Genomic DNA, 12137 nt, shown 5'->3' on the forward strand with positions numbered 1-12137 from the left:
GTTGAACGCCATTTCTTATGTGGTGCATTTCGCATTCAATTTATTTATGTTTTTTTTGTTGCAAAAATTATAACAATATAACTATAAACAAACAACACCAGTACCAGCACCAGCATGCTGCTATTAAGGCATTTATCTAACTCAAATTAAACATTATTTTCATATTTTATTTACTTTTTGCTGATAAGAAATCAAAGATGGTTTTCAGTCTTTTAATTCAACATCCTTTCTGTGATTTTTAATTTGGCCGGTCTTCACAGTTTATTTCCATCTGCATGAGCTCTCCTTTAATTACAAATACATATTTAGTCTTGTTCTATACACATGTTTTAGAAATACATAGCTGTAAAAAATTAACTGTAATACGTTTTCTTTAGGATTTTACAATCAGTTATTTATTCTAATTTGTCTGAAATAAAAAACTACCAATAATCTGAACGAGTACAGTATTTTGGGGTGTTTTATTTGACGAAAGCAGACAAAATATTTGTCTGTTCAGTGAGCTTGGTGTATTTTTTCCCCAATTTTAAACGAGATGGATTCTCCAAGTGTGAATTTTTTATACCTTTAAAGTTGATTTTCTTTATAATGTCATTTATAAATAATTGTTGCAAAAAAAAAAAAGAACTGAAACCACCAAACAGTCACAGGCGTTTTGTCTGCGTGTGCATGTGAAGGTGCACACTGATGATGTGAATTTCACATCTGTCCCCCCTCTCCCTCCTCTCCCATACATTCTCCATCATACCGGCAACAGTTTCAGTCACGGCGGGCTGGATGAGGGGGGAGGATGAGAGGGATCAGGGTAGTGTGGTGTGGTGTGGACGGTCAGAGGTTTGAATTGCAAATCTGCTGCCTTCTGTTGGCCTCCAAGCCTAGCGGGCCCTTCCCATGCCTTTATTCATGTGTTAATGAGAAGTGAGTGCAGGGGCAGGCAGACAGATCGAGCAGGGCCTGGTGGGGGTGACGGAAGGGTGAGGTTTGGGTGAGGAAGCCCTCTGAAAACTGAAGCTGCTGTGAACGTTTCTTGGAAAATGATCCTCACACAGGTGAAATCAGAAAAAGGATTACCTCAGATGGAGGGGAAGAAGCTCATTCTTCTTTTCACTTTAATCAATTTTCTTAATAATCTTCATTTCTTTAGCAATTAGAATGTCGTTTTTTGTATGTTTAACACAAAAATGTCCAAAGTGACTTCCACTACACCACATCCTGATGACTAGACTTTCTCTCCAACAACACACCCAACCCACAAATAAATACATAATAACAGAGTCATATTTCTTTTTCAGCTCTTCCAGTATCTTCCAATGCCACGCCACCATGGCTCCAGCTTTAGAGCAGCCAAGGTCACACATGATCAGATGACAATGACCAACACGCCGGATCGTCTATAGAAGGATTGTGAGGAGAGATTAGGGAGTGAATTGATGATGTTTGCTGGCAGAATTGCTGGCTGACAGGCCTGCGAGAGCTGGGATGTGTTTCCATGAGAAAAATAAAGAGCTGAAATTAACATGATACCAAGCAGAGAGAATCCTCTTAGAGATTACATGTTACGCCTCTGGAACTGTAAAGAAATAGGAGACAAAGATCTCATTGTTATAACAGATTACCCAGTGTTTTATCATGTTTGATTGTCTGATTAAAACAATTATTGTGTCATAAAAAAAGTCTAGAATGAAATTCTTTATCTGAGCTCTTTCAACAGATGGCTCCATTTCCTCCTGTATTAAGAGAAAACCTGCAAGAGAGACAACTCTTGCAACACTGGTGCTATAGCACACACACACACACACATACACACACACACACACACACACACACACACACACACACACACACACACACACACACACACACACACACACACACACTCCATCTGTCCCCCGCCCCCTCCTGCTGCCACACCACAGGGCTATATGTGAAGCAATGTGCAAAAACACACGCTCAATGCACACTAGATTGCATATTTTCGTTAAAAAACTGCTTTTTTGTATCTTTGGGTAACATTTTAAAGCTTCGATAGAGGAACCTAAGGGTTCTGAACTATGAACAAACCAAGGAAACGTTGTCGTCGTCTTCCTCCGCTTATCCGGGTCCGGGTCACGGGGGCAGCACCCCAACTAGGGAGCTCCAGACCGTCCTCTCCCCGGCCACCTCCACCAGCTCCTCCGGCAGAACCCCAAGGCGTTCCCGGACCAGATTGGAGATGTAACCTCTCCAACATGTCCTGGGTCGACCCGGGGGCCTCCTGCCGGCAGGACATGCCCGAAACACCTCCCCAGGCAAGCATCCAGGAGGCATCCTGACCAGATGCCCAAACCACCTCAACTGACTCCTTTCGATCCGGAGGAGCAGCGGTTCTACTTTGAGTCCCTCCCGAATGTCCGAGCTCCTCACCCTATCTCTAAGGCTGAGCCCAGCCACCCTACGGAGGAAACTCATTTCGGCCGCTTGTATCCGTGATCTCGTTCTTTCGGTCATGACCCAAAGCTCATGACCATAGGTGAGGATTGGGACATAGATCGACCGGTAAATCGAGAGCCTGGCTTTCTGGCTCAGCTCCCTCTTCACCACGACAGATCGGCTCAGCGTCCGCATCACTACAGATGCTGAACCAATCCGCCTGTCGATCTCCCGATCCCTCCTACCCTCACTCGTGAACAAGACCCCGAGATACTTAAACTCCTCCACTTGAGGTAGGACCTCTCTCCCGACCCGGAGTTGGCAAGCCACCCTTTTCCGGTCGAGAGGAAGGAAACCCCAAACTAAACAAAATATGAACTGAGAATTTAGATAAAACTGAGCTATTTCACACTCAGTCTTCAAAGTGAACCAAACCAAGGGAAAGACGTTCATTACAGTTTAGTTTTCAGTCACTAACAAGCATTTTTCCAAACAGTAGTCACATTTTTAAAACTCTTACAACAAGCACAGCAGTGGTGTGATTTAGCCGTACCATTCACAAGTTTCAGGTCGTTTTCACACAATATGCAGTCAACACAGTTCTATAATGCTTACATTTTCTTAACAGATAAGTGTAGCGTCACCGAAGGTCCTCTAATTTGTGGCAAAGGTCACATCTACCCAGCTGGGTCAAACAGTACTTTTAAATCCACAGATTAAACAAGGAGCCACAAAGTCTGCTCAAGATCATATCCATATCTGTTGCTGTTCCATCCCAGGAGGAGGACACTTCAAGTCACGATGATAATAATTACATAATAATAATTAATAAAACTCATTGATTTTATTACTGTTTAATATAATCATCATAAATGATCACTTGGTTCAATATAAAGGTATTTTAATTACATGAAATGAATTTATGATTTGGGTATAATAATAATAATGATTAATTATGATTATGGTTGATGACAGTAAAAGATGTGTTCAGCAAAGAAGGTCAGTACACCTTATCCATCTAACACAGAGTCCAGATAAACGATAACTGCAACACATGTTTTTGATGCATGATCAAAGCTTTCTTGGGGAGAGAGTGGGAGTGTCCTGAGAGCTTGGTATAACAGTAACCATCAAAGCTTCACATCAGTTCTTGAACCAACACCACGGAGCAAGGGAACGGCCGTCCCTAAAACCTCCACCTGCTGTTCAGTCACGCCAACAAGAATAGCTAAGAATAAACCATCGGAATAAACGCAACTGTAACCAGCTAACGAAGACTCTACCCAGAGTTGTTGATTTCTGAGTAAGTTAAGACGAGAACGTCCATCCGCAAACGCTTGACAACTGTGTACCCCGGACATCTCTGGACCAGATGACTGGACACTCGCGTCTCCCCTGCCGGACCGAGTGTTATCTTGGATGAACAACATCCTCCTCATCTCTGGATCCATAAGAGGGTCTCCATTTGGGTGAGGTAGAACACAGGAATGCGTTTGATGCTGTTTTCTCTAAGTGAAAGACTCAGTTAGCTGCAAAACTTCATTTTCATCCAGAACGCTTCTTCTCTCCCTGAAAGAAACCTTCAAATTATCCCATTCACGCATCCAAACTCGTATTTTCATTTAGCTTCCATCCAGCCACAGGTTCGCTTTTAAAACACGTTTAATATCAAAGCAGTTAAAAATTGTCATTGAAGTGTCATCCATGAATTGTCGTTTCAAATCTTTGTTTAAAATTGTTAGAAATAAAATTCCTTCATTTTTTAAACTTGCCTCATTATTGAAATAAAACACAGAAATGGTATAACATTTCTGGTTATTGGCAAGCAAAGATCCTAGCTTCTGATTCAAAATAACTTTTGCTATTAAATTTAATTATCTAAATTAAACATTAATCCTATGATTAAAATTAGATCAAACAGGTTGGTGTATGAACTTAGATCATATATAAGTATCCGGGATATTTATACATGATCTAAGCCTCATAGGTTAATCTGATTGGTCATTTTTCAGAATCTCCAACCGAATAGCAACAGAGTTGATTCCAGTGCGTAGTTTAATTCTCTACACAAGCTATACCTTACACAAGATTTGAGAGAAAAACTAGCTGCTAATCAACAATTATCCAAATGATAGACCCACATCAGATTTATATGTATGTGGGGTAAATTGGGTGAACCATTGGTTCCAGATTGAATTTCAGAGGCAGGTGTTGAAGGTGTATCACCTGGGATGTAACCCCAAAGATCCCCAACGTTAGGTCATTTTATATTTTCTGTTTTCCCCCTTTCATTCAAGCGTTTGTGTTTCTGTTTTTGTGTGTCTGCTAAGTGTTTTCTGTGTGGCTGCTCGTGGATGTTTCATGAATATTTTGTTCATTGAAAGCAATAAAGGAAAACTTGTATACTGTAAAGGACAAAAAAAGATTTATTTTTCACGGAATAATTCAGAATGCGAATGTTAGATGTGAACATACAGTTCCCAACCAACAAATACAGCGCAGGGACGGCATGGACGGCATGGATGTAAATTTCACTTTAGAAGTGGGGGGTGGGGGGTGGGGGTGGGGTATCTTTACAGTATGTTCTAATGGGAAACAGGCTTATAGACAAACAGTTGTTTTCCGCTTGGTCCTAGAGCTCAACTAGTGTCAATTTAATAAAAAGTAATATTGTTTTTGGATGGTAAAAAGTGCAGGGGTCAAAACTTGACTTTGGAAAAATTGGGGGGGACTCCCCCCCCCCCCCCCCCCCCCCAAATTACGTCCATGAGGGACGGTGAGTCTGCAGGTGGAACTCAAAAAATTGGAATATTGTGGAAAAATTCATTTATTTCAGAAAGTCAGCTTATGTAAAAGGTGAAAATAATACACGAGGTAGACTCATGACCTGAAAAGCCAGATATTTCAAGCTTTTCTTTGTTATAAATGTGATGAGTATGGCTTACAACTTATGAGAACCCCACAATCTAAATGTCACATAAGAATATTACACAAAATCAGTAACATTAGGATTTTAAATAGACAAATGTGGGACATTTTAAAAATCTGGTGCACTTTGATTGACAGCATGTATCTTGTGATCTGAAACCATGGCTTATTATTTGACAGAATAATTTCATTGTGTGTTTTGGTAAAGTTAGTGAGTGCAGAGAAAGGTGAATTTTATTTTGAAATTATGTTCTAGTTAATATATTTAACAAAATGTGTTTTTGAGGGGAAAACAGCTATTTGGAGGATTGTGCTTTGTAGGTATGTGTTATGTGAAGCAGGAGTTAGTGCTTTTTAAATACTGAAAGAAAGTATAAAGGCAGGTTTGAGCCTCTGGACTCAGCAGAGAACTCAGATTTAGTTAGAAGGAGAACTGCTGCTCTCTAGTGGCCTTGTGGTGCATCGACATGTTTCCTAAGGATCATTTATAGAAACGTTTACATTCTCCTCAGTGAACGTGGTGATAATAGAGATGGCATTTGTCTTTTCTACATATTGTGACATCTGTATAGATTTGCTGTCCTACACATTAAACACTGTCAAAACTGAAAGTTCTCAGTACAAATGCAGATTTTTTGCATTAAAACATTTTCACAAAACACGAAGAAGCAGAAGTGTGAAAATTTCATCTGATAGACTGTAGTACAGCTAGTACTCAATGCAAAACAATAAAAATACTCCACATGCATTAGCTTCTGATAGAAAATAGACAGAGAAACTCTAGGATTAGAAAATTCTGACAGATCTACGTCACACTGTCACTTAACATTCATGGACTCACCCATCATGACTTGTGACGGGGAAGGCTGTTTTTGGTTTAGCGTCCAGGAAACAGCAGGGAACGTCTCAGCTAGTAGAAGCTAACCATTAGCATTAGCAACTCCACCACATGGCAGAAGCTTGTGTTATTTGTGGAGATAAAACATGAGCGTTGCAGAGCAAACAAAGTCAATGGTAGAGTTGCATTGCTGTTATCCAGTCTGAGGCAATGTTTATTTTTTCTTTATTTAACCAGGAATGTCCCATTGAGATCAAAAACCTAATTTTTAAGGGAGTCCTGACCAAGCCGCAGCAAAAGTTGCAGTTACAAAACATTTCAGTAACACAGAGATGTTATGTACAAAATAACAGAAGGCAGTTACAACACAACACAGGACACCTGTCTGAAGGGCCCTCAGTCTGGTTTTAAATGTATTCAAGGAGATAAACTTGGTTAATTTCCTGTTTTCCTGCAGCCTGAAGGAGCAGAGTGGACGAAGGCCCTTTTGCCCAGTTCAGTGAGAGCAAATGGAACACAAAGTAACGACTGATTGTTTCTACGCACACTGTGAGAAGTTACACTTCTCTGTGAGAGTTGTAGATGTCCAAATGGAAACAAGACTCCAAATCTTGGCATGTTGAGCACTCCTCTGATGTAGCAGACTTGTTTATGCTGAAACAGGCATTTCTGGGGTTTCTTTTTGCCTCGAAATACAGCTTGCAAGGCATTCATTTCACTGCAAATATACTGATTAAATACGTTTCCCACACATTTTTAGAGATTCAACAACAAACACAGCACAAATAACTGCTTAGTACCTCTATTGATCTGATGATGTCTTAGTTGGGGGGCTGGGGGCACGAGCCACCCGAGCTACCCGAGCCATTAATTCTGGCCACGCCTGTGCACTTATCAGAGAGTTGTTACTGGTTAGACCTCCATATAAAAATTCATTTAACTTCCACAACCGGAATAAAGTAAATGAAATATTTTCATTTTGCTGTTTTAATTCATTTGGTGCAATGAGGGTTAAGATGCCTAATTTTTAATGAGAACACTGAGGTCAAAGTAACAAAATGTAAAATGTCCAAAAACTCCTCCCACCCACTGCACTTCACTGTGGAGACCATGGACAGCTCCTTCAGAGGCATACTGAGACATCCCAGATGTAAAACAGAACACTACCGTAGGTCATTCATCCCCTCTGCAGTAAGAGTGTATAACTCCTCAGTTTAACTGGTACTGGCATTATCCTGTTACACAATAACATCAGTGCAATACTCAGTATGTGTTCAATACCTGTGCAACACCAGATGTACATTAATATGTCTGTGTCTCTTATGCTGCTTAGTGCTGGGACCCCAAGTTTACTTTTCATTTGTTGTTTTTAGAAGGTGAAGGTTACAATAATATCTTACTGCCTTTGTGGATTTATGTATTATTACTGGAAATTTGAATAGAAAATTTGAAAATATTTTTTGATCATGTTCCAATTCCTTAACATTTCGTTGCATGTTTTTTAAAGACCCTCTATTTATTCCCAAATTTGAGGATACTGTGCTTTTAAATCATTTTAGATGGAGCGTTAAATCTTGGTGGAGAAGATGTGGTCTGAAGTTTCTGGGAACGATGAGTTGAGCAGCTTTTACTCACAAATTTCAGGTTCTGATGTCATTCAATGCAGTTTTCCTGAGCAAAAATCAAAAACTCATCACCACAAGCAATTATTTTATTCAAAAAAGTGACCTGCTATGTACAGTACAAAAGAAAACATGAGATCAATCCTGAATTATTCCTGAACTTTTTGCTTTTCTCTTCATACAAATAAAAACATCATCGTTACCAGTGAAACCTAAACCAGTAGGCATTCCGTTGGTCTGAAAACACACAAATAAAAGTCCTTTTCCTGTTTGTCTTAGATTTTTTTTTCTGCTGACTTCCTGATGGAGCAGACACACAGCGCCAAAGCTGATCCTCACAGCCATAATAATAATAAAAACACAACAAAATCCAACTTCCTCTCAAAGATTTCAACCACAAAACGCTGGAACAGAAGGAACATTTTCAGAGGAATTTCCAAATTATTATCAGCTGTGACCCGGTTCTGTCCTCTTGGATGAGAAAAGTTCAAGATTTCCCAAAACCCTCCGACTGGGACTCGTCTTCTCAGCCGTGTGACTGAAATGATTGCATAGCTCCGAGAGTTGGCTCCAGCCCTCTCAGACCAATTCAACAATCTAACACAGAAAAATTTGAGCGAAGTAGAAAATAAATTAGTCATTTTTTCTTTTCTGCAGAAAAAAAAGAAATCAAACATCCAGAGGGCATTCTTTAAAAAACAAAAACTCAAACAGAACTCAAAAACTTGAAAAATGGCATTTTTCCCAAAATCTTTTAAGATTCCCAACAAACACAACATTTCGTCATTGATTTATTTGTGTATTTCTCATATTTGACACTCATTTAAATTATTATTAAAGCAACATTTAACTTGCATGCATCAACCATTTCAGCAAGCAAATTATGTTCATTAATGTTCACGCACAAAGTGAAACATTGCTTTAAGTCAATTTAAAGTGCACACGCTCCTCTTTTAATGGTTGTAATGAAGGTTTTGTGCACAGAACACGGAATATGAAAGGACTTCAGCAGCCAAAACAGAGGGCGCTTGCTTCTGTTCTCTTAACTCAAAAGGCTGCATTTCTTCTGCAAACGCCTCATTTTCAGATACGTTTATTAATGCATGCCTGATACATTTTCAATGGGACATATTAAATGAGGTTTTATTAGTAAAGTTCCCTGGTGATGGAGAAACATTCTTGTGAGGTTTGTGATGAAACGTCCACAATGGTTTGATTTTCTCTCATAATAACAAATAAATTAGATTAAAAAATGTAAAAAATCATGATGTACAGAAATGAATGAGCACACTTCCAGACACACCCACACACTAAACATCTATGTATGAGCTATCATTTCAGCTACAGTGTGAGACAATTGTGTTTTAATGGAGCAAAGCCAAACTTTTACAGCTCCGTTTGGCCCTCAGGGCGCACCGTACAAATGTTTTTACCTCTGCTTGCCTGTCCTCTTTCTCACTTTTCTTATTTGCTTTGAAATATTTTAACGCCAGGTACGTCCACAGGAAGGAGGAGAAGAGACGGCGTTAGTTTGATTCCACAGTGAATCTCTCCTTTCTGAATTCCTCTTTAGCTGCCTTCTAACTCCATCTCAGAACCCCTCCGTTCTGCTGTGAGTGTTGAGTGCAATCAGGAGAAAGTCTTGACCGCGCAGAGAAAACAAGGGCAGATGCTATAGCTCGCTGTGGCGCACAGGAGGCTCTAGTTTGTGAGACAAAGCCGTGAGAACCTTGTCGAACTTCTCGTAACGTTCCGCCTGGCTGCCTTCAGAGCCGCGGCTTCCCCACAGGAGACGCATCTGAAACTCCGTTTGGAAGATCTCACGTATCTCAGCTAGCTCCTGAAATCCTGAAGGGAAGGAAAGAAAAGTTTCGTCTCAACAGTTCCAGCTTTTGGATGTAAAGTCACAATGTGGTGTTTATGGTGAAACATCTGATGGTAGGCCTATAGAAGAGTTGTTGACCAGAACAGACGGAGGTCAGCGGGATCAATAGCAGGTGCTAACAGGAAACACAGGCGAGAGCTGAAAGCTATTGGCAGGAAGTTCAATAAAACAGTAATGGACTCAAATGAAGAACCGATAGAGAAGTATTAGGATCAATACAGTCAACACAGCTGATCAAATCAGTGTGACACGGATGCAGAACACACACAGCCCAGTATCGACAACTAAAATTCCCTCCTAATTCATGAAAATCTGATTTTTAGTGGGTTTATTTTCCTTTGACTGCCTTTGACTGAAACAGCTGATTTGTTCCCTGTAAAGGCACCATAACTGGGACAGTTGGGAACCAGTCACAGACACAGAAGTGCACATTTCTGCAAAACTCACATTTTAAATGTCAGAACTATGTGAGGAAATGCATATAATGTCACTGAAAAGTAAAATGGCTTGTATTTGTACAGCGCCTTGTTAGTGTTAAACCCCCAAGGCGCTTCACAACACAATCAGTCATTCATCCATTCACGCGTACATTCACACCCCGGTGGGGATGAGCTACGATGTAGCCACAGCTGCCCTGGGGCGCACTGACAGAGACGAGGCCGTTGAGCACAGGTGCCACTGGTCCCTCTGACCACCACCAGCAGGCTAGGCTGGTTAAGCGTCTTGTCCAAGGACACAACAGCAGCATTCTCTGATCAGAGCCGAGATCGTTTATTTTTTATATAGAAAGAAAATTCCTGTAATGTGGTGTACTTGTTTAGTTTGAGATTGTATGGAAGGTTATGTGCTTACCGAGGTTTTTCCTGAATCTCCACTGCTGCCCCCGGCTCTCTGTGTTGTGTCACTCCAGCATATGGGAGCACTATGAAGGCACCTGCCCACAGTCCAGCCTGACTCTGTTATGCTGAGTCTGTGTATGTCTAATCTTGGACGGGTTGTTCTGACACTGTAATATCGTTGTACTGGTACGCTGGTTCAATGGCAATAAAAGCTTCTTAATTATTGAAAAGAAAAGAGTTTTAACAGTGAAGGAGAATCTATATTTAGTTATTTTTATTTGTTGGGTTTTATTTGTTCCAGTATCTTGTCCCAGTATTCGGCCTGGGGGAGATAACTTCAAGTTTTTCTTTATGAACAGATTTTCCAATTTTGCTTCAACAAGAAGTTAAAAAAAAATCATTTTTATTCTTTATTTTTAATTTTTTGGAAAGTTTAGAAAAATGTGAAATCTGAGCTAACCAGAAAATATGATCATTGATCCTTTTTCTACCTTTTATAAAACATGAATCTGTTTATTTTGCCTTTGATGATGGTGATCTCTACACATCGAGCTCAGCTGAGGCTCTCACCCTGCAGTTTGTTCTCTGCGTTGCTTCGGTAGATTTCCCCGTGGTGAGCGATGGTCCGCGCCGCCTCCAGGTGGAACATGACCACATCCACTCCCGCCTCTGAGCTCTCCCACGGCTCCAGCACCTCCCCGATGGCCGCTCCTCGCTCCAAAAGGGACAGGACCGGAAGGATGTGGGGGAAGGTGGTGTGGGAAAGGACGCTGGATTCTGGAAATAACCAAACATTGGTGTTCAGCTGCACATTTTAATATTTTAGCATGAAACAATAAAAGCTACACCTCACCTTTACCATCATTTAAGTTTTTTAAAAAGGGTTTGAGCTTCTTTTCATAAAGAATCGCCCCTTCTGTGTGCCTCTGACGTAAAGTCGCCCACGTCTGCTCCAGGCGGGAAATCTGAAAAATTAAAATATTAAAACACGTGTTGCATACAAAATATTTTTGGTGGAGTTCTATGTGCAGGGTTCTCACCTGTGGCAGCTCCAGGGTTCTCATCACAGCAGCGAACCCAAACATGTTCCCCAAATAGCTTTTTAGCTCTGCTGCTAACTGGATGGTCTTATGGAGGAGGGCTGCTCTCTCCTCTGTGCTCCCCGTGCAGCCCAGAAGATCCACAGCCATCATGATGGACATGGTGTAGAACCTGAGTGGGAAAAACACACGGCTCATTAGGAAAAGTACAATTAATGTATGTTATTGAGACTAAATGCCTCGTATTTAAAATGTGACTACTTTTCTTTAATTTTTGTCTTTGCTAATACAAATACATGATAAATGTGGTAGGAAATGTGCAAAAGTGTAGGTTTAGGGTAAAACAAACAAGAAAAAGGTGAAAATGGTTAGGAAAAATAATAGAATAGCATAAATAAATGAATAAATAAATAAATAAATAGCCTGAGGACCTCTCCAGCAGGTCAAGTCTCAACTGGTGTCCATGAGGTAACGTCAGCAGCTCCAGCCCCGAGGAAACTCCCATCATTCTTTGCATTTCTGGGGTTACACAAAATATTCTTGCAACCTAGACAAGACGACAGATAAAGAAACTTG

At 40.5% G+C, this 12137-nt stretch overlaps 2 protein-coding genes across 3 annotated transcripts in view; one reads left to right on the forward strand and one right to left on the reverse strand.

Moving 5' to 3' along the window:
• The window catches only part of LOC139061564 (uncharacterized), a 37267-nt gene extending 35855 nt beyond the window's left edge, over positions 1-1412 (forward strand). The window contains exon 7 of the mRNA XM_070552758.1: positions 1293-1412. Within this exon, the coding sequence (XP_070408859.1) occupies positions 1293-1397 (105 nt within the window). The 3' untranslated portion in view covers positions 1398-1412. The remainder of the gene's footprint in view (positions 1-1292) is intronic.
• A 6460-nt stretch (positions 1413-7872) lies between these two features.
• Positions 7873-12137, reverse strand: part of sh2d3ca (SH2 domain containing 3Ca) — an 89964-nt gene continuing 85699 nt past the window's right edge. For both annotated transcript variants that reach the window (XM_054744896.2, XM_054744897.2), the window contains 5 exons: positions 11993-12108; positions 11562-11733; positions 11375-11486; positions 11092-11298; positions 7873-9645 (listed from right to left, as the gene is read on the reverse strand). In XM_054744896.2, coding sequence (XP_054600871.2) covers positions 9470-9645; positions 11092-11298; positions 11375-11486; positions 11562-11733; positions 11993-12108 — 783 coding nt within the window. In that variant the 3' untranslated portion in view covers positions 7873-9469. The remainder of the gene's footprint in view (positions 9646-11091; positions 11299-11374; positions 11487-11561; positions 11734-11992; positions 12109-12137) is intronic.

The sequence above is a fragment of the Nothobranchius furzeri genome, chromosome 6 (genome assembly GCF_043380555.1).
Source record: "Nothobranchius furzeri strain GRZ-AD chromosome 6, NfurGRZ-RIMD1, whole genome shotgun sequence".
NCBI classification, from domain to species: domain Eukaryota; kingdom Metazoa; phylum Chordata; class Actinopteri; order Cyprinodontiformes; family Nothobranchiidae; genus Nothobranchius; species Nothobranchius furzeri.